At 36.8% G+C, this 27,337-nt stretch overlaps 1 protein-coding gene across 1 annotated transcript in view; it reads right to left on the reverse strand.

Moving 5' to 3' along the window:
• Window positions 1-27,337, reverse strand: part of LOC120759734 (lipoxygenase homology domain-containing protein 1) — a 134,373-nt gene that overhangs the window by 19,849 nt on the left and 87,187 nt on the right. The window contains 7 exon segments of the mRNA XM_058419974.1: window positions 10,560-10,708; window positions 12,317-12,443; window positions 14,936-15,112; window positions 15,114-15,179; window positions 21,249-21,500; window positions 26,120-26,165; window positions 26,167-26,251. Coding sequence (XP_058275957.1) covers window positions 10,560-10,708; window positions 12,317-12,443; window positions 14,936-15,112; window positions 15,114-15,179; window positions 21,249-21,500; window positions 26,120-26,165; window positions 26,167-26,251 — 902 coding nt within the window.

Here is a 27,337-nt window from a genome sequence, read left to right on the forward strand (position 1 = left end):
CCTGGGGGATCCAGCCACAGGTAAAAGCAAGTTAGCATATATAGTTAACATACAAAAATGTTTTCCAATTCCTTTTTTTCCTATGAAAATAAGTTTGTTTTGATGGAATAAACATTTGTGAAAACTTTGATGTTTGGTTTGTGTTATACACACTATATCATTTGTTAATGTGCCATTTTAACAAGCTCACTTTAGAGAATGTAAAATCTCAGAAATCCATGGTCACATCTGCAGACTACTCAAACATCTAATAAACTGCAAGTTAAGGAACTATTAAACAGACTAGAAATTTTGTCATCTGGGGTAAACTCAGTTCATGGACAAGATTACGTTTTCTCTTTATGTGTATATTTGAAAATCTACACAGTGTAATGAGTTTTATTGTAGTCAAGAGACCAAAGAAGAACTGAGAAAGAGCAGCAACTGTAATTGTTAGAGCTAAAAACAATTGGCTAATTTATTTGCAAAATTTAATTCACTTTTCTCCTCTCAAGCTGTCTGCAAACAGAGAGATTATGACATAGATTTAATTCTAATTTTATGAAATTCTATTATTATTAATAATTTAGCTAATATTTTTGTAGATTCATCTGAGACCATGGATTAGTCATAAAATTTTCTAAATACTCAGGTTGTTGACAGGTCTTCTATGTCACATGATATTCTAGCTTTTATTTGACTTACAAATGGGAACCATCTAAATTACAGGAGGGTTAATTCTTCTGTAAAAAAAAGAAAGAAAGAGGGAAATACACAGAAGATAAGCAAACCTATAGAATATTAAATTTATCTTTATCATTTTCCTCTAGGGAAAAAAAAAAAAGTTAATTGTTTTTTAGTTACTACTAGCAAATTAGGTTTGAATGGAGAAAAGTCACCTTAAATATTGATAATAATACATATTGTCTAATTCAGCAGAGCTTATATTGAATTTTCTCAGAATAGCATTAAAGCAATTTGTATGTATGTACAGCCCACTAAATGTTCTTAATTAACATTGCCTGGAGAAAGAAAGATATTCTCCCAGTCTGAGCGGCTAAGTTTGACAGTGGTGGGGCCATACATCCTCTGTGGCCCAGAAAAGCTGCCGTAGCTTTTCAAAACCAGAATTGCTACTTTTCATACATCTTGGCTAGGAAAAAAAGGACTAAAATATTCCTTTATAGCAACAAATCCAGCAATCCTTTCAGCATATTTAAAGTTTTTGGGGTTTTTTTTCTTTACTGCTTTTCAGATTTTCTTCAAACGTATCTTTCTTTTCCTGGGACCCATGTTTTGAGTCTTTTCTCTGATTCTATGACCCAGTTTATTATGACTTTATTCAGTTCTCTTCTGTGTCAGTGCTGGCAACATATCACTGTCTGCAGCAGCTGCAATAGCTCTTGTAATAGAAGAAGCATTTGAAGAGTCACTGTGCAATATTTACCTTTATAAATGCCAATCATTTTACAGGCTTGGTATTGAGACTTGATGGTTGGTTAATGACGATATTCCCAGAAGAACTGAAAATGGCAAGTCAAGACACACCATATGCTTCATTTCATCAACCTGTATGCACAAGTGATTTCCCACACCGCTAATGTTAGTATCATTTTAATAGGCTTTTATTGGAAAAGGAGTCTGAGTGTCTGGGAAAAGGACCATTTCTATTAAGCTTAGGGAACCTATTGATTTGCTGCCTGATTATTTTGATCTCATTTGTTAATCTGGAGAAACTCTGCTGATAACAAAGGAGTTTTAACACAGGTGAAATAAAGGCCCCCAGTACAACTCAGCCCAATCAGAAACAGAGTGTGAACATTCCTGGAAAAGGAGAAAAAAGAGAAAAATTACTTTTGCCCCTTCTGACAGTGGTCCTATGGGCTCTTCCAGCTGTGCTGGAAAGAACTTCTCCACCCTGTCCCAATTGCTTGTCGTATCACTACCTTCTCTTAGATGGACGTAATCACCTTTTTATTTGTGCCAGGATAACCACAAAATCAGTACCAGCCAAATTTTATCAAGATAGACTAAGTGAAAAAGCCCAAATCACTAATGATATTAACTGCTTAAACTCAAATAAACATTTGGGCAGAGCAAATGTATTTCTCTGTGCCAGCAGGCTTCAGAGGTGGAAATATTGGGTGGTAAGCTGCAGGGATGACAAGCACTTGATAGAAGCACTGTCTTGGCTCAGCTCAGTGGAATGATGAACAGCACCTCTGACTGTACCCTCACTGCCTTGTAGTACAAACTCTTCTTTAAAAACAGGGGTTTTCATGCATCTGAAAAAGCCAACCCCAAATTTCCCTCTAGGCTCACATTTCTGCAAACATATTTTGTATTATGTTAAATTCTCAGCTATATAGTCATTGAAATTTTTCATCTCTGCATGAAAAAAGTACTGTAGATTATAATGAATGAATCATTGGATGTTTCTGATAACCCACATTTATCATAGTTTATCAATCTTCAACAAGATTAGTGAAGAATCAGTGAAAGAATAGAGGTAGAAAAAGACTCCAAATATATTTGCCCTGCACTGATCTTATGTTAATAAGCTTTGTATAATTGGAAAGTAATCTTTTTGAAACAAGATTTCTATGCACAAAACATCAGCAGGAGTAAAAATAATAGGGGCATCTTATAGTGATCAGTAGCTATGACAATTCTGCTAAAAAAGACATTTCAATCAGACTTTAAGTAAAATGTATTTAATAAAGTGCAAAAGGACTGCTGCATAGATCAGTATCATCAGCCACATCCAAAGCTGTAGTCATAAATTATATCAAACAAAAGAGGTTTAAAAATCAAACCAAAACAACTACAAAACACAAACAAAAGACAGCCATCACTTTGGGCAGATTCAATCTCATCTGATGCAGCCTGATTGTTGGACTGATTTAATAACAGTCCAAGTCTGAGATCTGGTTTAACAGGCAAAAAAATAGAATGACTGTAATTTTCTTCAACTTCAGTAATGCATATCATATAATATTTTGATTAAGACATTATAATCAAATATAATACCAGGATAATAAAATGTCTAACTTGTATGTCTCCAAGTACAGCTGTAAAAAGATATTATTTTCAAGCATATTTCATTGCATTGAGGCCAGTTAATAAGCTTATGCTCTTTAGTATTTCCATGATTTATCTGGAAGAAAACAAGATTGCAGAGATTATGCAAATACAGTCTCCAGTTATGACACTTGAAAAAGTAGGGTGTTAAATTGAGGAGTGCTCTGAAAAGATTTGTGAGAGTTAATAAATCACTGGAAAGCCTTCCTTTCAGTGAATCAAGCAGAATAATCTATTTAACTTGTCAAAGGCATACTGATTTTCTTATTGTCATAAATACTGTCAAAGGCAGTAGAAATTTGGTGTAAGAGAGCTATCCAAACTAGAATTCAAAAGTGTGACAAAATTCAGTTCCTAGAAGTTAAAGTTTGACAAATTTAGACAGAAAATAATGTGAATCTCTAATATTTAGAAGAAAAATATCCTTAGGCATTGAAACAATTTTCCAGCTAGATTTAAACTTTATCACGGGTAGCCATTCTTTTGGAGTTAGATATATTTTCTAAACTATTTAACTTGAACTGAATTTAATTTACTTATTGCTGCATTGAGAAAATTGATTGAATATTTTATTTCCTGAAAAATGCACACTTGTATTAACCACAGATATTTTAAATTTTTTTTATAAATCAAGCTAATAAATTTAGCTGCATTTTATTTCAAAATGACCTTGTTTATCAAAACCCTGAAATGAACAGGCCATAAAACTCACTTACCCAACCTGGCCTATCTAAAATAATCCTATAAAATAAAACAATTTCCTGCAAAGAAAGCAGCAGGTACTCTCTGAGGTTAACTAATTTCATTTTAAGATAAGTGTCCAAATGGAGAGAGAAGAAAACCATCACTCCCTTTCTGCAGCAGATGCTTAAGCCATCATGTTAGAACAAATATGTATAACACAGACAAGTAAAACTGAGATGCATTTCAGCCGTAGAAATGTCACTTATGGGATTTATTTTTAAGATCTATATAGACAGAATGAAGTACTCCCCTCCTGCAGTTAATTTTAGCATTAATTAATTTTGCCCAGTTTTTAATATTTTGCAACAAAGTTTTATATGCTTTCTCACCCTGCAAGAATATGTCAGGAAACCAAAATTAACTATTCACAGAGCTCTAAGCAGTGGCCAGTGCTGCTTAGGCAAACTGGGTGATTGCAGTGGGATGTTCTGACTCTGTCCCTTTTAAATTTCTCACCGTCTCTAACAACTGACTGGGAAATGCCATCCTGGAGATATCGATGAGAACCGCACATGACTCAGGTATTTGCCACTGTCTCCTAGAATTTTATAAATCTTTAGTAATGTTCTTACTTTCTGCCTTTCTCCTCATAGTTTCCGACAACCTTCACCAGTCTTTCCTTCGCCATGGTGGCGTTCCATATTTTCCCTGTTCCCATCTGATTAATCCTTCTGCTCAGGATTTTAACATGGTGTAACCAAAAGTAGCAGTCAAGTGGCCAAGGTGAGCCGCTCCAGCGCTGGCACAATCCGTAGCTGAGCACTGCAGTGCGGTACACAGGGGATATTCCCAAAGGAACCTCAGGGGTAGCAGAGAGCCTGCAGCTCGTGCCATGGCAGGTGACAGGATGCAGGGCCAGAAGCAATGGTGTCCAAGCTCCCATGTACAGAAGAAGCCCTGAGGGAGCGCAAGAAAGCAGGAGTGTCACAAGCAGAGCCTGGAAACGCTGAGGGAAAGGTTGAGGTACTTACTACCATCTTTGCCTCAAGTCTCTAAAAGTAAGACCAGTTGATCTTCCAGTCCCCTGAGATGTAAAACAGAGACAGAGAGTAGAATGAAGCCCTACAATCCAAGGGGAAAGGATCAGCAACCTCCTACAGCATACAGACACACATATGGAGCTGGATGGGATTCACCTAAAGGGTACCTAGGAAGCTGGCAGAAGTGTTCACCAAGCCTCTTTCCATCATTTACAAGCAGTCTTGGCTAACCTAGAAACTGACTGGAACTTAGCAAATGTAACATCTGTCTACAAGAGGGGTCAGAAAGAGGATCCAGGGAACTACAGCCTGACCAAGATGCCAGGGAAGGTCATTGGTGCAGATCACCTTGAGTACCATCACACAAAACACACAAGACAATCAGGTGATCAGGCTCAGCCATCATGGCTTTGTGAAAGGCAGGTCCTGCTTGACCAACCTCATCTTCTTCTATGACACTGAGCTGCTTAGTGAATAAACGAAAGGCTGTGAAAGTTGTTTAGCTGGACTTTAAGAAAGACTTTGATACCGTTTCCCACAGCATTGTCCTGGGGAAACTGGAAACTGGCTGCTCATGGCTTTGATGGGTGCGCTCTTCTCTGGGTAAAACCTGGCTGGATGGCCAGGCCCAGAGAGTGGTGGTGAATGGAGTTAAATCCGGCTGGTGGTTGGTCACAAGTGGTGTTCCCCAGGGCTCAGCACTGGGGCCAGTCCTGTTTAATACCTTTGCTGAGGATTTGGATGGGGGAATCAATGATGATTGGCACCCTCAGTCAGTTTGTGGACACCACCAAGTCAGGTGGGAGTGTTGATCTGCTGGAAGGCAGACAGGCCCTGCAAAGGGATCTGCACAGGCTAGATCAATGGGCCAAGGCCAATTGCATGAGGTACAGCAAGGCCAGGTGCCAGGTATTTGCACTTGGGTGTCAAAAACCCTATGCAATGCTAGAGGACTGGCAAGAGTGGCTAGAAAGCCACCTGGTGGAAAAGGACCTGCAGGCTCTGTTTGACAGCTGCTGAACATGAGCCAGCGTGTGCCCTGGTGGCCAAGGCAGCCAAAGGCTTCCTAGCCTGTATCAGCAATAGTGTGGCCAGCAGGATCAGTGCAGTGATTATTACCGTGCACTCAGCACTGATGAGGCCCTACCTTGAGTGCCGTGTTCAGTTTTAGGCCTGTCTCTAAAAGAAAGACACTGAGGTGCTGGAGCAAGTCCAGAGAAAAGGCAACAAAGCTGGTGAAAGGTCTGGAGCAGAAGTCCTGTGAGGAGCAGCTGACAGAACTTGGGGCGTTTAGCCTGGAGAAAAGGAGGCTCAGGGGAGACCTGATTGCTTTCTGCAGCTGCTTGAAAGGAGGGAGGTGGGTGGGGAAGGCTGGAGTGTCGCAGTGTCCTAAAAGCGCTGACCAGCGCAGCCACAGGCTAGCTCAGTTGGTTCCCACTGCGGCAACGTTGGAAGGTCGGGGTGGCAGGCTGGGCGAGCCACCTCCTCCCTGTGGGGACTTGGATCCCCCACACCAGCGACGGGCACGACGATGGTACAGCAACCGCGGCAACCGAACAAAAGGCTGACTCCTCTGAGCAGGGTACAACAAGGTTTTATTGAGGGGAGAGGGAGCACGGAGCCCTGCACTCTCTGTCCTGCTGCCCAGAAGAGCCCCGAGAGCAGGCGTGCAGCAACTTTTAAAGGGGGGTGGAAACAGGGGTGGCGACAACCGGTCAGCCAATTACAGAACTTGGGGGTGTAACCAGGGGTGTAAACCACAGAACAGGGGACCAACCACAAAACGCTGGGAGGGGATTTCCAGGGCCCCAGCCTATCACTCGACACCCTCCCTGGAGCTTTCCAGAAGCCAGGGAAGGGTCCTGGAGTGACTCTCGCCCAAGGGGAGAGAGAGGGGATTGACAACCTGGGTACAGGGGGAAGGGATGATTGACAGAAAACGAACTGGGAGCACTTTGGAGTAAACAAGTCTGAACTATAACAGAAATAGGGGGATACAAGGAACGAACCATTACATAAAAACATGTTTAAACTCATATAAAACAAAAAAAACAAATTGCACACCACCACAGCTGAGGTTGGTCTTTTCTCCCAGGTAAAAGTCACAGCATTAGAGGAAATTACTTTGAGCTGTACCTGGGGAGGTTTAAGATTGGATAGCTGGAAAAATTTCTTCACTGAAATTGTCAAGAATTGGAACAGGCTGCCCAGAGAAACAGGTAGTCAGAGGACATGGTTTAGTAGTGGATTTAAAAGTGCTGGGTCAATGGCTGGAATTGATCCTGAAGGTCTCTTCCAACCTAAACAATTCTATGATTCTATGATGACCAGACACTAAATCTAGTGTTCATTTCTGTATAACAATAACCTGGCCAACAGCTTACCACTGTGATTAATACATTTGGATCAATGACGTTTGGCAACTATTTAATCATGTCAGGCATGCTTTCCATAAGAGAAGGTTTGTCTGCAGTCACAAAATAGCAGCACTATCAATGCTGTGGGATGTGGACTTTACTGGCTTCCTACTTGTAACCTCAGGACACTGCCCCACATTCTGATTCTTCTTGGCACACATGGACTTTTTCCTGAAGTATTTTTTTTTTTTTTTAATTGTCAGTGCTTAATCTGTGAGTACTGAAACTGAGCACCAACAGTCACCTCTCACTGAAAATTTTTGTATGTGCTGCAGTTACCATGGCACCAACCTGAGCAGTTGATGTCTAAATATAGGGCAGGATAGAGAATATATCTTTTCAAATACTAATAGAATGAAGACAAAATTTTCAGAGAATTTATTGGTTCTGTAATGTGGAGTACTTAAAATACTGGCCAATTTCATACAACCTAGATTAAAATACTTAAATATCAGTCATGGCATATTCAGTGTACTTTACTGGTTTTGATGGAACTGATCTGAAAAAAACCACACATTCTCGAAGAGGAAATTTTTTTGATAACTCACAGCTGAATGACAGAGCATACAGCAAGTCTATCAAAGGCCATATAAAGAAGCATCAAGAATTACATTTGCTGAAGAGCATTGCGCGTCAGAAGCAACATGGGGATACTCTAACGATTTTACACAACTGGGCCCTGGTTTTCACAGCATGTCTGTGTTAAGTATACTTGGTTCAAAAAACTGCTCATAAGCAGGTAATATCTATCAAGCTTAAACTGACTCACAAAGAATGAATGAATACTATTAGGATTTCCTGAAAGCTGAACTGCATGAAGAAGTGTGCTAAGATTGCATTGTCTGTCCATGCGGCTTTTAGGAGAACATCAAAAAAGCCATCAATGTCACAGCAATTTGAAAGACTGTGGTTCTTGCAGGACAAGTCCTTACACTCATTTTTATGAGTACATCACCAGAAGCTTAGCTCTCAGTGGTGACAGCGCTGCCCTCTCAGGGGTGAGCTACAGGGCCTTACTGGTGAATTAATAATATCACACACATTACTTTACCTCCAAGTTCTCTGATGTTCTCATTGGTGTAAGGACTTTGGAAAGGCACAAAGCAACAAATCAGATATAAGATGCTAATTCATTCTTTTATTATCATGTAACCTAGCTCATGAAAATAAAAAAACTGTTAAATGAGAGAAGAGTATCTCTAATACACTGTAAACTTTACTGAATATTTAAACATTTCGATGTATTTCTGCATAGTTAAACTGTTGCTTGCAACAGCCCTGACATTCTGTGAGACTAACACCATATTTTGATGTGATTTCCAACAAAAACACTGTTCCAGTTCACTAGCTGTTACTGTATAGTCAGGGGAAAAATTATTGCAAGCAAAAGCACATTTTAAAATGTCAGAACAACTGTTAAGATTCCGAATGCAAATTCTGCCTCTTATTATCCAAATCCCCTAAACCACCAAGTGCAGACTCTCCGACTGCAGGGGTGCTTGGCACAATATGTGATTGGGTTGGTATAGAAAGAGACATTCTACACTTGAGAGTCTTTTTGGAGATTACTTTTAAAGGGAAGAAAACATTGGGAAATTTCCAAAACATATAATGAGAAAATACTGCTGCATAGGCAGGAGCCTTTCTTGCAGAATAATTTTATACTTTTCAATTAACCGAATACCTTTATTTTCACTGAACAAAGAGTGAATCAAGACTTTTATGTGTTTCTCTATTACTCATCTACTAGCAATTTCTTTTGAGAGCCCTAAAATACTCCTGTGCTGATATCTACATTTAGAAATATAAGGATACTGTATTATATTCACACACTGCTCCTATAAAATGTCAAATAAATAATGAAGAGATAGCTACATGCCAGATCTGCGTCTTACTCTGTAAGAAAGAAAAATTCTGAGCTAAACTGAAGTAGATGCAAATACTATAAAATGTAAACTTCAGGTTATAAATCTTTGGGGTTCACTTTTACTTTCTTAGACAACATTTCTAGACATGCATCCCTGGTCCCTCTTCATTAAAAACTACCAGTCTAGAAATCAGATTTCTCATTTGTGGGACTATGATTTAAGGAGAAATACAGTAAAATTTAGATTAAACTAACTTTTACTTCATGTGGACAAAAGGACTGCAGCTCTAAAATTCAGTTAAATCAGCTTATCAGCAAGCCATAATCTGAACTTCAGCATTAGGGAAGACAAATGTGACTTTATCAAAACTGAGTAGCCTTATCCACAGTATTTAATCCATTAAAAATGAAGATTTAAATTCTCCAACATTTCTTATGAATCAATATTTCAAGTAGGTGAAATCCAGCAGTATAATACCTACTTTCAGTTCCTGCTAAATGGATGATGCTAGGGGGAGTTAGGAGCTCAGCTCCCCCTAATCACACATACCATGTCTCTGCTTTGGCTATCAGTCTGGGCTGATTTGGAAGCTTGCATCTTTAGACAAACTCTCATTTTTTCTGCAACCAACACTAAAAGAAAAAAATAACTTACTGGTTGCAAGACACTGGCAGACTTTTTTCTAAACTTTAACTATTCCTACCCAAATTTTCTGTAACCGATGTTTGTTTCAAAATCTTTATAAAATTGTTTCAATCCTCAAATTTGTTTTCAAAAAAGAGCCAGAGTAAACACAAGCAATTTTTTTATTCCATGTTTAAAATATCTTGTGATCTTTTCAGCTGAGAATTTCACTCCCTCTGTCCAGAGGTTCTGATAGGCACAAAGTTTTGTGTCAAAGATACACATTTTGCTGTAAATATACCCATGTTTCTACAGCTCATTCAGTACCTAAATTCCCTCCAATTTCTGCTTATACTGACAATGCATCAAGGAAATGCATCTCTGGCAGCAATATTGGACTTTGGCTGGTCTATGTCTATGAGCGACAAGACTCAGTCCTGCACACTGAATGAAAGACCCTCCTGGTACACCTAAGAAAACTATAGAGGGTAGTGTCTGACAGTCTGGAGAGAGACCAAGAGCCAGACTAAGGGGTAGACAGTAAAAATCAGGGAAAGGTGCCATAGTCTGAAGAATGGCATGAGCAGAAAAGAGATACTAAAATTTTAATATAAAATTGAATATAAAAGCACTTGATATAGTCACTTTATTAGCTGTCTGTATTGCTAGCATCAGCTGCATCAGGATTGGAATTTTCCACATAAGGTAGAGATACTGATAGCTGTTGTAATGCCACAGACAGACACACACTTCATCACAGACTGTTGTAAACTGGACTTTGTAGACTTCTCTATTCCCACTAAATCCACATTAATTGGGCTGGGTTCTAAAAGTGAAAAAATATCTTGCAGAACTTATAAGTATACCTTTCCTTTAGTGAAAATTTTATCTCCATTTCTAATTAACTTTCTTCTGCCAGTATCTCCCAAGGAGTCTTGCAGCATGACATACACATCTGAATCTATTCCTGACCCAGGGTTAGCTCCTGTAGTGATGTAGGGAACATAGATTTTCACTGTGGAGAAAAAGAGATCAAATGTTTATCAAACCTAAACCAGTTAAAACATATGTTATTTAATATTTTTTTCTTAATATGTTCATTTTTCATCCTATCTGGAGTGAGCAGAAGACAAAAATATATTGTAATGCTTGGAAAAGCACATAGATGCATTGTAATTAGAATTTAAGAGCAACAATTATAAAGAATAATAAGCTAAATAATTTGAGTGGGCCTGAAACACAGGCAGAAGAAAAATAAATTAAAAAATAAGCACATAACAAATTGGTAAAAAAGCATGTAAATAATACTCTATTATCTCTTGTATGCATTTAAATATATGACACTCCAATGAAAAAGTTCCTAGGCTATGGATGATACTAAATCACTCAACAAGTACATCTGTGTTCAGAGCCTCATGGAGTTCAAATGAAGCTGGACTCTGTCAGGAAGAAAACAACTTGAGTATTTCCTCTGGATCATGGTCTGGTCAGTGCCTGTTCACTCTGCACTCTGCACTGGAGTTACTGACCTTTGGAGAGGAGATGACACGTGAGAACACACACTGTGAGCACACAACCCTTCAGCTGAGCACTCCTTGAAAGGCTGCTGATGTAGAATACCTGTTTGCACTCCCAGAGAAATGCGTACATAACACACTGGTGATATAGTCCCTAAAATAAGAAAGAGATCACATTCCCAAAGCATTAAACTGAAAAGGTGAAAAAAATGTGGGGTGAGGTAAAGAAAAATGCCTGTACTCACGTTAAATGCTTCTCAGAAAAGGAGCAGCATTTTTAAAGATTTAAATATCTGTGTTCTTCCAGAAAGAAGTAAATCTAAGAAGTATTTAAAAGCAAAGAACTTTACCAGTGAATTTCTCATCAATACTTTCTCAAATTCATATTCAAGAAGTTTTTGCCTGAGTGCTATGTTTGATACTAACTTTGAAAACACAGCAAAAGAGTCAAGAATATACAAATTACTTCTATGCTTGAGCTAAACCCTTAACTTCTAGAGTAGCCTAGGATGTTATCATGATAGAATATTCATTTAAGATAAGAGCTCTTCCATTTTTCTCTAACTTTGGTTCTAGAATCTCGTAAGAAACACAAAAAAACCTAAAAATATCCAGTCTTGAGGGGACCAAGGCAGAACTCTGATGGAGTTTGATGACATGCAACTTCTAGGTCACAGAAAAAGAATGTTTGCAATTCTAGGAACACAAACAACAAGATCTGTTTGGGGTGGAGGAGAATAGATCTCCTTCTTGTCTGAAATTACCATAAGAGATTTATTTCCTCTGTGTTTCCCTTGCTCAGTCTGTGAGAGAACCAGATCATATTATTGAGGGAAAACTAAAATCTGTTCAAAACCCTTTTAATAGTTTCAGTGCTGTATGCTTGTTCTTTTATGTGTCACAAACTGGTACCAGTCAGACGAGTGCATAATGCTCAGTTTTAGGATGTAAGATGCTGATTTTTAAACACTGGAGTAGACTGGACCTAGCCATGCATCACCAGGCAGAAATGAACAGAAAATATCTGCTAAATCCTTTGGGCAGCCCTGAAAATTGGACATTGTCATTGACCAAATCTATCCCAGTGTTTCTAATTTTTGACAAACCTGATGGAAAAGGAGACCCAGCTGTGAAAACTGGAATCTCAGTCACTCTTCCTACTTCTTCATCGGCAAAGTTATGATAAAATGGGAATTCTAGAACATTTTTAGTGTCTCTGTGTTGAAGCTTTACCTTAGCAAAGAGATAAAAAGAAATAATTTCAGCATCTGTTACACTCTAATGCAAACTATAGCTAAAGACAAACTTATAAACAGCTATGACGCATCATCTCAGAATTTAAAAATAAGAGGAAATAATTTTTTCTAAAATGTTTTAGAAAACATCCTTTTAAATGAGAAGGAATAAATATATTTCCCCAATTAAGGGTAATTAAAATGTTTTCAACATTATTTCTGCAGAGACTGCAGTGAGGGAAAAAAAATTTAAATTGTTCAAAAAGTTTCCTTTATGTGACCTATCCATCCAGCATATGGAAGAAAAAAAAGTGTTGATATGGGCACATTTCAGCTTGTGAGAAGTGCCAATATGTCAAAATATTTTTCAGCGCAGAACGTTTTCTTATTCTAAGTAACAGGAGAAAGAAAAAGAAGAGAAAAGCTGAAATACAGAAATTAAGAATGCTTTCTGACGTGTATATATCAGTACATATGTATCACTTGAATATATAGACATTGATATAAGTAATTTCAATGTCTATGAAATTCTGTGTATGAATAAGAAAATGGTAATCCTGAGCTAAGTAGTTTATTCTTTCTATAATAAATCATATTTTAATAATGAGATATCTTACACTATGGTATTACCAGATACACTGAGATAAATTCCTATTTTCTAAAAGATTTAAACCTAGACCAGACAACATGTTTGAAAATACTTTGTAGGAAGTAACCCTGATTTGAAAAGGGCACATATAATTCACTCATTCAATTCTTTGTGACCTAACTCACTAAAATCTCCAAACCTTTAAGCCAGCAAGAAAGCCAGCTTCGGTTAGGAATTGTCACTGGGAGATGGTAGCTTTATTTTGTCTTCAAAATACTCTTAGTGTTTTTCATTATGACAGACACACTTAAAGGAGTTTTTTAAAAGAACTGTGAAGCATTATGCTAGCACAGTGCTTTTCCTTTCATAATAATATCTACATTCCTGAACAATTTATTGAAACTCAGATTTCATTTACTGTGCTTTATTTCTTCAAGGAGTGAAAGAAGCAAAATGAAGATATTGGCTATTACATGCTGCAGAAATAAGGCATACCTTAATTAATTTTGTTCTAGGCATTATTTTATAAAGATTTCAATTTTCTCAAAAAATCAGCATTATTATTTTGTAGCTATGGCTATAAGAATGAATCTGAATCTAAATACGGAATTCAACCAAGTACACCTGCTTTTACTTTTGATAGAAGGAGGAAATTTCAGACTCTGGATGTGCAATCTTGTAAAATCAAAACAAAATAGCATAGAAATGACCATACAGATTCTAACCAGCAGTGTAAATACACTTCTAAGCTGTCTTTAATAACAGATATTACCCACAAACTCCTATACCAAGCTAGTTATTTCACACAAGGACTCAGCCAGTCCTGCTATAAAAACTGTGAAATAAGAAGAAATGTCCTTCTAAACCCCATATAATTTACATATATCCCAAAGAAGAAAAATTTATCATTTCTTTCTCTGCCTCTTCCTACCTAAAGTCAATGTGCATCTTCTATATAAATGATGTTGATTTCTCTTAAACTGAGCTTGGAGTGATTGTTTTGAGCTAATGAAGGAAAGCAGACTAATAGATGTCACTGTTTTCAACTGCCAAGTTTCTGTTCTGAAATTTTGCTGTGATTTACTGTCTTCTACAATATTCCAGAAGCAGTCTTAATTTTGATAGATTTGTTGGATGACTGTTTCGTCTGGCTATGAAGATGAAATTAACAACCTGCTTACCATTTAAATGTCAGGGAGTTCAGCTCAGTAATACCATGTATTAAGAAGGAAAATTATTTTTTTCTCTAGTTTTTAATAAGAACAATATAGAAACATTAATGGACAGAAGCATGTCTGCAATTTTAAAGAAAATAACTCTCCTTTAGAATTTTTTTTATTTTGCCAGCATAAGAAGATGAAGATATTTTTTGTATAGTGAAATGCCACAACATTTTCTGTGTGATGTCAGATTTTAGCTGGATATCAGAAGAAAGATTGTCATATTTGCCATCCACTTCTTTTTTTCACATGCCAACTTAAAAGGCAGATAGTTTCATCAAAATGCATTTCTAGTGTCTGCCTTAATTATTTGCCATGGATCACTGAATCTAAAACATGTAACAGCCAGTTTGGAGTTATGTAAATACTGCAATATATGCCAGTGAGTACAGTTCTGAAAAGACATCACTGGATATGCTACAGATGATGGCACATCTGTATATATGGCTCTCCATAAAACCATCTAAGTTTACAAGATTTTTGTTATCCATAGCTATTGTGGTGTTTTGAGCAGCCTCTGAAGCTAGCATTCTACAAGTGTTGCAGCTTCTGTAAATTAAAAATTTAGCAAACTTAGGCAGGACTTAAAACTGGAAGAAACAACAATAGAATATATATATATATATATATATATATATATTAGAGAAACAATAAATAATTGCTTTAGGTTTTAGTTTTTACCTCACAGCAACACCAAGTCTCTCGTTCTCCAGCTTCTTCAATTTCTAGGTGAACTTTGAATATAGTATTAAATTTCTTACTTAGTTCAATAGAAGCCTCATAAATCTGCTCTTTTTTAAAGGATCCTTTGGGGAATATGACTGAAGTGCAAGTTCTGTTCTCACCACATACAGTTAAGAGACATTTTAGGGTTCATGGAACTAGAAGAAATATCACTATTTGTGCCATGAACATCCCAAGTCCCTGTTGAAATACAACAGCAGAAAAAATTTAATGGGTTTGCTGAATATCCAAAATAATACATCAGTTTGTACCAGGCTGAGTTAGTGAGTGACTAGCAACCCTTTCCTACCTTTGTACTGAGCTCAAATAGTGGCGCATAACAGATTCACTCACTATCATTGATTTAGTGAAAAGCAAATTTGGCATCAGTCCTTTCATAGTCGTAGCTGATACTTTAGAGCTGGGCCAGTCCAAGAGCAATGTGCAGATGAGACTGCCAGTTCCACATTAGAGACTTGTGAAGAGCCATTACAATCTGTTGATTTCTCCTCCTGCCCCTTATAAATATCTCTTGATGATTTTAAGTATTTTTTCTCACTAGTCACCATTCAAAAGCAGTATATTTTTTACAAGATACTACTGGTTATCAGGTTTGCCTTTGGTCAGGGAAGGGCATATTCTCATTTTAACTTTTTGGGGATTTACTTAAATGAACATATCAAAATTTGCTCCATACATTATATACGAAGATGGTGATGTGATAAACAGGTTCAGAGCTTGAAATGTGATATTTTTATCACACCTCACCACAATTATCATGACAGCAAAGTACAAAGCTTTATCCATTTCTTCTATGAGGAAGTACTGTTAGCTGAGAGATGAAAAATAGTCCTATATAACATCACATAGATTTGTCTACTTTAGGGACTCAGGAAACACTCCAGGAGAATTTTTACTTGGTCTTTTTGAAGCATTTACTCACTTAAGCATTGTAGATGAATTGACAGATCCCTGAAGGCTCAAAAGGACTGCAGACTGATGCCAGGTAGGCTCCTAAGCAACTTTATATGGAACAGATACTTGGTTAAAGCTTCAATTGACAAGAGAGTTTTGAAGATCAGAAACTTCTACCCATAAAAAACCCCCTCCCTGGTTTAGCTAGCTTTATTATTTTAATTCATATTAATAGAATATTTGGAAAACTCAGGGTTATCAAAATCATGGTTTCAATTTTAAAAATTTGTGAAAATCAGAAATTTTGGTTATCTGGGCTACTGCAGAATTGAGAAGAATTTTTTAGTAACATGACTTAGCTCTGTTTATGCAAAGTGAGACAAAGTATGGATCTGATAATTTCAAATAGCTATTTTGTAAAACAGGTTGTTTTACTTTGAGCAATGGAATCAGAGACTCTCTGAGCTTATATCCATAAATCTCAGCTTCCGAACTCAGCTTCCTAACCAAAACAAGAAAGTCTTTGTCTCCTAAGATAACTAATGTAAAAAGCTTAATTGCTTTAAATCAGGTGAGGATCTGTGCCATAAATCCAGCACTTGTTGACATAAAAATTTAGTACTCACCATCTATAAAATAATCTAAAATAACTTCAGTGTTACAACTTCACGAAAAATCCTAAATCTATTTCCATGCCTGTGAACATTAAATGTAAATGAAACCAATGATATCTGTGAAAAAATAGAAGTCAAAAGGAAGATTTTTCACATCCCATGTGACAAAATCTAGGATATTTTAGCCCTTTACTACTGGAATACTGGGCTTTTAAATTAGCAGTGTATAACTGAATGAAAGGTCTGTTGAATCAAATAGTACACTGCTATAACACATAAATTAATCTGCATCATTTCTGAAAAAAATGTTAAGATTAAATTTAAAAGCAACTTCCTTCCTTCTCCTTAGTTAAGTATAAAACAGTGCATAGGGTTTGTGTGGCCAGGTTTTGGTAACTGAGTGGCTTCAGGGATGGCTATTTTGATAAGCCATTAGAAGCCCCCCTGTCCAGCAGAGCCAATGCCTGCTTGCTCCAAGATGGACTCACTCCTGGCCAAGGCTGAGCCATCAGAGATGGTGAGGGCACCTCTGGGATAAAATATTTAAGAAAGTGGGGGCGGGGAAGACCTTCACAACTGCAGCTGGAGAGGAGTGGGAAAATGCAGGAGAAACAATTCTGCAGTTCCTCAGGTCAGTGTAGAAGGAGGCTGAGCATGAGGCCATGGTGAAGACCATAATAAGGCAGCTGTGCCCCTGTGGCCCATGGAGGTCCATGGTGGAGCAGAGGTCCATCTGCAATCCTTGGGGGATCCCATGATGGAGCAGGTGGTTGTCCAAAGGAGGATGTGATCTCATGGAAGCCTGCACTGGAGCAGACTCCCAGCAGGACCTTACGGCCCCATGGAGAGAGCACGTGCTGGAGCAGGTTTACTCCTGAAGGACTGCACCCTATGGAAGGAACACATGCTGGAAAAATTCATGAAGAACAGCAGCCCGTTAGAAAGGCCTGACTTTACAGAAGTTTGGGGAGGACTATCCCTTGTCACCCCATGCTGGAGTGGAAGAGGAAGGACCAGTAGAGACAATGTGATAAATTGACTGCAACCTTCATTTCCCGTCCTGCTGCAAAATTGGATGTGAGGAGGTAGAGAAAATTGGGAGTGAAGTTTAGCCCAGGAAGAAGAAGGAACGGTGTTTTTTAGATTCGGGGTTAGTTCTCATTATCCTGCTCTAATTTAATTTGTAATAAATTAAGCTAATTTCCCCTAGTCAAGTCTGTTTGGTCCACGGCAGTAACTGCTGAGTGATCTCTCAGTGTCCTTACCTTGCTTATGAGTCTTTTGCTGTGTTTTTTTCTCTCCTGTCCAGCAGAGGAGGGGAATGATGAGCAGCCTTGACGGGCACCTGGTGTCCAGCCAGGGTCAACCAGCACAGTGCAATGCTAAAAATCAAATCTTTCTTTGTTTCTTTCTCAGAAATCTTTTCATTCTCTTGAAAAGGCATTAATGGACTGCTGAAACCCATTTATTTTCAGGACAACTTTGTTAGCTTAAATAACTGTCTTCCCTCCTTGATGTGTAAGCCACCATTAATTTGATAGATCACTACTGTGTCCATTTTGAGCATTTCATTAGCTATTCTGAATCTGTTACTTTCTTTCAATACCCTTTCACAACAAAGAACTGCCATTTTCTCGGTTACCATATCTTCTTTACAACTATTCCAGCTTGATCCAGTCCTTCTGGACAGAGGTGGCCACAATTACACATGGCATTTCTGGTAAAATATCACAGTTTCTCTGTAAAGCCATTAATCCACTTTGATTTTGACTGATAATGCCTACATACATCGTGGGGTCACAGTAATCCCACAGCCGTATCACACTACTGCCTCAAAATTATCCTGTGATTTTATAACAAACCCAGTTTGTATTAAGATCACAAATTCGTCATAGTCCTCCTGCTGATGAATTTGTGTAGCAGAAATTGTTAAAAAACACAGCAATACAGATCAAATACAGTTTTTAGACCCTTAGCTACAACTTGTTCCTAATTCTTAAAAAAACCCCAAAACAATTGAGATTAGGACCATGTATCAGAATTGAGAGCTCAAATAGCTACTTGAGTTTACACTTAATTGTATACAAGCTGTTTGGCACAGAATTCTGTTAAATTTCTTTCATTCAGTTATCAAAGTTTATCACAGAACCTCTTATTCTCCTGATAGCACTACCAGCCTTGTAGCACCAAAAATTTCATTTACGTATTCATTGTATCTTTTCCAGTTCTTCACAATTCTTCCATTTACTACTACTATTCACTTTCTTGTGATTACCTAATAATTTCCTATAGAGAAAATAAAATTCAATACAGGAATTTAGACAGATTAAATGTCCTTACATTTGTCTAACTGAAAAATATTTCTGCAGTATCATCTTGTTTTACAGTCTATCTTTAATAAAGTCGTGCTGCATTCCCTCTCATTTCCTATTTGCCTCTATTACCTCAACTATTTTTTTCAAAAGTCTGTTATAATGATTTTCATGTGAACAACTACTAGATCTATATTCACCTACATTATGCTTTTTATTTTTTAGCTGGAGGCACTATGTTTGCGGATGGTAAGTCCTCATAATAGTGTTTTAAATCCTTGCAATTAGATCTGCCACTGGACTAACAATTACTCTGATTGTCACTGTTTGAGTAAATGGAACTCAAAGTTCTATTTGTGTTTCAGAATTTCTGATTTCCACTAAGCTCATCCCATTGGTAACTGTGCTTTTGCTTCCTTGACCAACATTATGGTTCCTTAATGAAAAGTGAAACAAGGTATTCTATTTGTTTAAGGATTATACCTACATGATCTTCAGTCTGAACACTATTGTTCCTGAATAGTTGCTCATCTTCTTTTCATAAGTAAATGGTTGAAGAACCTTTACTCTTTTACTTCTTTTATAAAATCTGATTTAGCTTGAAATGTAGTAAGTTCCATTGTATCCATAGTTTCTGACCCCAAAGGTGTATTGTTCTTTGCTGATTTGTTTTTTATTTATCCATTCTTCATAGGTTCTCTCCTTATTTGACATATTATTTCTGGATTTATTATACACCCAGACCAAAAATGATTTTCAATAGATACAACACTGAGTATTAAAAACCATAGACATTGAATTATTAGCAAGTCTATACTCAGATTTTTGAGGACTATGTGTGTGCGGGGGACACCAAGGAATGATATAATTTTTACACAGCTATATTCAGACATTAATCAAGGTGCGTAAACAAGGATGCAAGATTTCTCTCACTTTTCATATTATCAGTGAAAAAAGATGTGACAGACTTTTACCAATCTTGGGCTTCTGCTCTGAAATACCTTCTGGAGACACATGCCTTGCTCTGTGAACTATGTAGGACACCTATGAAATCTATGGAATAGAGACTTAGAATACTTGCAGTGGTGGAATACAGTTATTTCTTGTTCTGAAATTGTCACTACTCTAGCTGCTCATACTATGCTTATATTTCCATGGTTTTCTGTTGTTCTGTTGTATCAGTAATATTATTTCTGTTTTATTAGATGACATGAGGTATTCACGAGTGGACTAACAATAGATGGCTAAATATGAGGATATAATCTATTAGTCTGTCTGCAACTATGTATAGTATAAAATTCTCTGAACATGAAAGGAAGTATGCAGGGTCATGGAAGTTAACAGAGATCAGTTTACAAAATGGGTGATACATGTGGGCCTGACATTTCTAAGTCTGAAGAGTTTTTAGCCTGCTAGCAGTGCTAGCGGTTTCCCAAGGAAAAGTTCTTGAGAAAGCCTCTTCTCAAAACAATCTTGGCAAAACCACTATCCTTTCCCAAAACAATCTTGGTCCAGGTGGTGTTTTGCTGTTTCTCTAGTTTCACCAATGGGATTAGAGAGGTGTGGTTCTGTGTCACCAATCACGTCAAGCCTGTAACAGAACACCTTATAAAAGGTGGTAAGAATTAGGCAAAAAAGCCTTCTATACTCTGCCTTCTGAAATATTTGGAGTCTTTCATCTTTCTTTCGTGTCCTACAGTGACAGATACAGAATGCAAATTCACACCTTCAGATTAGTTAAACTTTACACAGCTTGGTCTATCAGTTCTGATTCAGTTTTCATAAATGGACCCAAACCAGCATTTTACACCTCTTCAAAAAAGACACATGAGAGAGCTAAAAAATCCAGAATCCTGGCAAAGCATGTTTTCAGTGTCTAAGTTGTTTCTGAATTTTGGTTGCTTATTAATTAAACAATTTGAATAGAATATTGAGTTCAGGTCAACTAACTGTTTGCAAGAACTTGTGCCATTGATATAAGTAAAAAAGAAAACTGCAAATAAAAGCAAATGCTTTCTGCAAATATATGAACATAAGGGAAAATCACATTCTGCTAAAAGAGTTTTTGTATCTCTTCTTGTGATTTCATCACTGTTGCAGGAGCCTTCTGCTCTGCATTGAATACCATATGGAACAACCTACTTCTTTCTGCTTCAGCTTTTTTTCGAACCTCAACTAAAATCATAGTACCTTCATTGCCTCTGCCACTTAATATCTCCCTTATGCTCTAGTTTTTCTTCACTGGGCATTATAATTGCATTTACCATCTCAGGAAAGTATTTGGAGAGTCAATTGGTGTGAAAAAGGCAGTCCACATTCAAGCTGTACTGTTTCTGTAGTTTGCTTTCAGCCTTAAAAATAACCAAAAAATATTATCGATTACAATTAAAACAAAAGCTGTGAGGAATTTTGAGGATTTTGGACCTTTCCATAAATCTTTCCTGTCACCGTTCCATTCCTGACTTTTCCAAGAAGTTTCAATGTTCATTTGATCTGTGCATCACCAACTCCACTCTCTAATGGTTGCTGGCAAAGAAATACATATTGTTCATCAGTCTTGCCTGATTCACGGGTGACAATTTGGTCGAGGTACCATCCAGCTCCATAACCCGCATTATGGTGCTCAACAAGCACTTTGCTTAACTGTCCAAGGTCTATTGTTCTCATTCCAGAGATAGAAACCTGAGAAGATAGGCCAAAAAGAATAACACTCTGATTAGACCATGTATCTTCTCTTTTGTCTTTGAGAAGTTTGCATTTGGAAAGATAGATCTCTCTCGATGTTGGAGCATCTTTTTTTGAAAATAAGGAAAGGCTGACATTCATATTTGAAGAACCTGTTCAGAAACTGTGTGGATCCTTGAATGTATATATTTTTTCTTCTTCATGATCACTGCAGCTCAGGTTTTATCATAAAAAAACATCTCCCTGTTTCAGGTAGAAAGAAGCCTCTGATTGAAAAACCTAGAGAAGGCTCATGAAAATTGAAGTTCAACTAATCCCTCATAGCTGAAGCAAAGGGAGTTCTTCAAGAATCAGGATAGACCTGGTAACTTAAATTTTTGTTTAGATAGGGAATTTTATTTTTAAACATTTCCAAGTATTTTACATTCTAAGACACCCTATTATTCAAATAAGAAATGTTGTATTATTCAGCTCTGAACAGAAATACTGTTGCCGACTATGCAAACAAAGGAAGATACTGACATTAGAAACTATAACTAAGGCTGTGCACGCATGCAGGCAAGAATTGATGTGCTCCTCGGATGTAAATAGACATCTGTTTAAATATTGCTACGGCTACCAGTAAACAAAAGCTAAATGGCAACTGCACAAGTGCATGTTGGGATGAATAAATTATGTGAGTGAGAGAATGAATGTGTTCTGTGCAAGATAATATAAGTGGGTGGGTAGATACATGGGCATGTGTGTGGGTGACATTAGAAAAACCCCAGATGGATAGTAGAAACAGACGCTATAATTTTTATTTGTTGCCAACCAATTTGCCACCAGGCAGGAAAAAGCATGGGGACCAGAAAGCAATGAAGGAAGATTTTTAAAACGAATTATGTCATCTGGTCCATTCTCCTGTCTGTGTCAGACTATTCTCCATAATGTGATCAGAAAAAGAAAACATCTAAGTTATTATTCCTATCACAGCCTTAGGACTTCCAGCATTCATATCTTGTTACATCCACGATATCCTCAAGCAGTTACCATGGCAAGGTATATCCCTGCATTTAAGTATATGAAGCCCAAAATAAGACCAATCTGGGAGGAACATCTTGCAAATAACTTTTTAGGAGCACTCATTGCTTTTTAATTTTATTCTTTGTAGTTCCAAGCGAAATATAATTTTCCTGTCAGTCTACATGACCTTTGACTTAGAGGAAATAGCCTGTATAGCTAATATTCATGTTCCTTCACAGCTAACTCTAATTGAGAAAGGGACCTATCATTAGTTTCATTCTTTGTGATAATAATTAACATTCATTAGACAACAGTGGTCATAATCACCCATTGTTATCAATGAATTCTCATAATAATACATTAAATTGCCTACTCCCTCAGCATTAGTAAGAACATACTTTTGGTTGATGTCATTATATTTCTTTTTTCTCCTTCAGTATAAAGACATTTGGAACTGCATTAAACACACTACTGCATTACTGGAAGTTGAATTAATGAAAGCCAAAAGGATTTTATTTAAACTGTTTTGCAAATCCATTTTACTCTGTTTTCTTACACTTGGTGGAAATTTTTTGTCTTCCTTGCTTTTTCTGATATTCATGTTCTTTATCAGTCAAGAGAGATCCTTTTTTTTTTTTTTTTTTTTTGTATCTCAAATCTCCTTGACTTTGTTTTCTTTGACTGTCCATTCCACATTTTTCAGGGATATTACTGACATAATCTTGTCTCTCATCACAGCTTGCTCTTTACATTCCTTCCTTTCACCTTTTATTCTTAGAAACTCTCACTAAAACCCCATTCCAACTTTTTTATTGATGAACTTCTATGTAAAAGAAATGTAAGACTGGTAGTAGTATTCTAAATTGCAGATTCTTCTAGTCCAGGAGAGTGTTGCCAGCAGCTACCAATAACAGATTTCTAGGGAAGAGTTGAAAAACAGGGCAAATATATAGAGATGCTTCTTGAATATAAAGTCTCTCAGCCTTTTGCAATTTGTGGTTCAGAGATTGCCTGAGCCGGAGATTGTCTTTGCACTTAACAGCCTCAGTAGAAAGTTGTCTTCCATGACAATGTGCAATGGCTTTTTGCACCAATATGTCTTTTACCATCTGCAACATCTTGTGCCAGAAAGTAAAATGTATTAATTACACATGGAGCAAAAAAACACCTCCTTTTGTTTTGAATCTGCCACCTGCACATTACATTGAATGCTCTTGAGCTCTTGTATTTCACAAAGAAATAAAAATATTCATTTTCTCTATGCCATTTTATATCTCTTATCTCCCTCACCTTTCCTCTCATCTCTTTTCCAGACGAAACATACTTGTTTGCTTCATTGTTCTTTCTATGGAAGATATTTCATATCACTTGACATTCTTGCAATTTTTAAGACAAGTGAATCCACAAAACACGCCATCCATTATGCATCTGCATCAGTGAACGTCTTTGGAGGTATGATTGTTTTTTCTGCCTTGAAGTGACTGCCGGGTTTTTGGTGGTTTTTGTTTGTTTGGTTGGTTTTTTGGTTTTGGGTTTGGTTTTTTTTTTTTGAATAATTTCTAAACATTTTATTCGTTCTGTTTTCCTTTTCTTTTGCTTCTACTGAGATGACATCTGACTACTTTCATATTTCAGAGCCCATCATTTTGCATGCAAATTTAAGGGGTTATTCCTCCTTACAGCCACTGCTTTTCATTTAGCTACAAAGAATTTAATCTGCCGTTTTATTACCCATTCACTCTGTATGAGGTTCTTCTGCAGTTTCTGCCACCAGCTTTAATATTTATTACCTTAAATAGCTCAGTATGGTCAGAACATTTTGCCATCCCACTGCTCAAGCCTTTCCCAGGAACCTATCGAACAATGAAGAATGTGAACACACAAAATACCTAAGCTGAAGAACCTTTTCATTGTCTACAGCACAAAAACTGCTCCCTGAAAAAAAGGAACTGCTTGGGAAGACACACTCAGCACAGACACACAGCAGTGTCTGCTGCTCAACACAGTGGCTCTGATTTCTTTATCACTAACAGCCACATCACTGACTCTGTATTAACATCCATGTATGAAATAACATGTGAAATATTTCTTTTTAGGCTTCTTTTCCAGATTATGTCACTGACCATGTGCCTTTACACTTTTGATTAACCCTTCTAATTCTCCATAAACATTTGCCCTCAAAAATGCCTGGGATTAACCTGCATTTTAATATCATCCAGATAATCAACATCATAAAACTCTTCCTATAATGTTATATCACATTTTGGACTAAGACAGCAGGATTCTGAAAAAAAATTAGCATCTTAATGAAAAGGAAGCATTATCAAAGAGTCAGAACAACACATAGAAAAGTCTAAGTAGGAAGATTAAAAAGACATTCTCCCTTGCAAAGAACAATGGAGCAATACAGAGGGTAGAGGTCTATAAAGCAAGGGAGAAGCAAAGAGAAGGTGACATGGAAGGAAACATTCAGTATGTCTTCCAAACAAAGACGTGGAATAAGATTTAAGTAGTATGTGAAAGTTTAGTTTTACTCAGGTAGCAGATTAAATGCAATTAAATTGACACAGGAGACTATGGACACATATCACTTGCCTATAGAAGAGTTTATACAAATTCATGGAAGTATTAATGACTAGAATACGACTCTGGAACAAAATTGTGTGGCTGGTTTCTAAGTTTCTAAGCTCAAGAAGACATAATAAATCTAGTGAAGGGACAGTTGTTAAGTGCAAGGCTAGTAAAGCAGTGGAACAGGTTGCCTTGGAAAGTTATGGCATCTCAGGCACAAGAGAGCATAAGAAAGAGTATGAAAACATACTGAGGATTCCGCTTTATTGTACAGGATGAATTGATCAAGTGTTCTGAGTTCAGGGTATGGGTGAACATGTTGTGTAGATATAATCATTAATACAGTCATAAACAAAGGTTGACCAGGAAATCTCTCCTAGGACTTACCTTGAGCAGACAAATATGTTTACAAGCAGGTCTGCCTATTTACAATTTTACAGATAAATGCATTAATTAACATATAGTAGCTAAAACATATAAAATCTTTCTGTCAACCCTATCTGGGCAGATTAAAGAAGAAAATACAAAACAAAACAACAAAAAAAACAAACAACAAACAAACAACAACAACAAAAACCCCCAAAACCCCAAAACAACAACAAATAACCCCAAAAACAAAACAAAAAACAAACAAACAACAACAACAACAACAAAAAATCAACCAACCCCCCCCCCCAAAAAAAAAGGAGCGGTCACAGGAAATAGCCCTGATATTTCTAGACTAGCTTCACAAGTAGGCGAAAATTAAGCCATAGAATTATATATATATATATATATATATAATTGGATTCAGTTCCAGATTCTAAGAATATTTTCTGATAATTTGTGGATTTTAAATTTATTGTTATTCAAACTATCCTTAAACTGTAGTCTCAATTCATGTAAAATGTCTGTACTTAGTAAGCAACACATTATTTCCACAGCTCAATGGAGTTCAACATCCCTGCTGGTATTTTATAATTGGAAAGAAACATGGCATTAGAAAATAACAAAATTAAATACATCAAACAAACATGTAAGGAAAATTACTCAGTACTAACTTGCCTTCTTTCAAAATGCGAGTGCCTTAGTCTCCTTTTGCAGGAGATATCCAAATACTGTAATAAATACATCTGCATCAGTTCCTGATGTACGGAGTGTTCCTGTATGGACATTGATCAAGTAAAGGACTTCTGCCGTGAAAAATCAGTGACACAAGACATTATCAAATGAGATTATTAGCAATGTAATTATCAAACATTATAAACCAATATATTTTAGGTACAAGATTAATTTCATGATGAAGGAATTAAGTTATAGGAATTGAAGTCAATTTTCTGAGTTTCATATAGATTGCTAGCTATCTCACGGCACACACTACAGCATTAGGGATGAAATGTCCTTTATGAATCAATGCAGCAATCCATGCTTGCAGTACAGAAGGAGAAAACATCCTACTTCTGGATTCTGGAATCACCTGAAAGATTCAGACTGATTTTATCATGTTCTTTAAAAAAACCCACAGTCATTCTTGTAGGAATTATAGGTCTTAAATTGAGTTAGGATTTATAAACTCTAACATTTTACCAAGGAAAAAACACAGACACAGACATAACAGACAATGAAAACCACTTTTTGTTCTGAATCAGCTGAATTGTGTTGTAGTCTCATATTTTGAGAATAATGGCCAACATAATTTAATATGTTCAGCAGAAATGGCTCAGCTATTTATACAAATATGTGTTATTCTTCACAACAAAGGATGGTTTGCCATGACTTTTGTCTGATGAGTTATATAATACATATTCCTTGAGGCAGCATGACAGAGGATTTTTAATGGGTTCTGTGAAGAATTAAATGTTATAACAGACTCTTAAGATATATTTCCATTTGCAGTCTAGCCTCCAGTTAGATATTACATGCAAAAAGTTTTAAATATTTTAACTAAGACTTCTGTTCACAGAGTATAATGAATGGGAGTTCTTTTCTACATATTTTATAAAATGTAATCTGAACAAAGGAAGATGTTATCATATTTTAAATACAATGATGAAATTAAATATGGCTTCAGGGGCAGAAATGGGGCTTGAAGAAAGTCTAAAAAAACCCTGCATTTTCTCTTTGTGATTCATGCCATTATGACTTTGCACCTGCCTTTTTTTAATCTGTGATTTAGTCCCTCATTAAGTGTAAATCAGTCATTTTCTGAAAACTGCCATTAAAATATACTAGCTGGGCTTTGTGCATTTTTCAGACTTTCAAATCGGTACTTAGTCTAG

This window comes from Hirundo rustica, chromosome 1 (genome assembly GCF_015227805.2).
Source record: "Hirundo rustica isolate bHirRus1 chromosome 1, bHirRus1.pri.v3, whole genome shotgun sequence".
In the NCBI taxonomy this organism is placed as follows: Eukaryota; Metazoa; Chordata; class Aves; order Passeriformes; family Hirundinidae; genus Hirundo; species Hirundo rustica.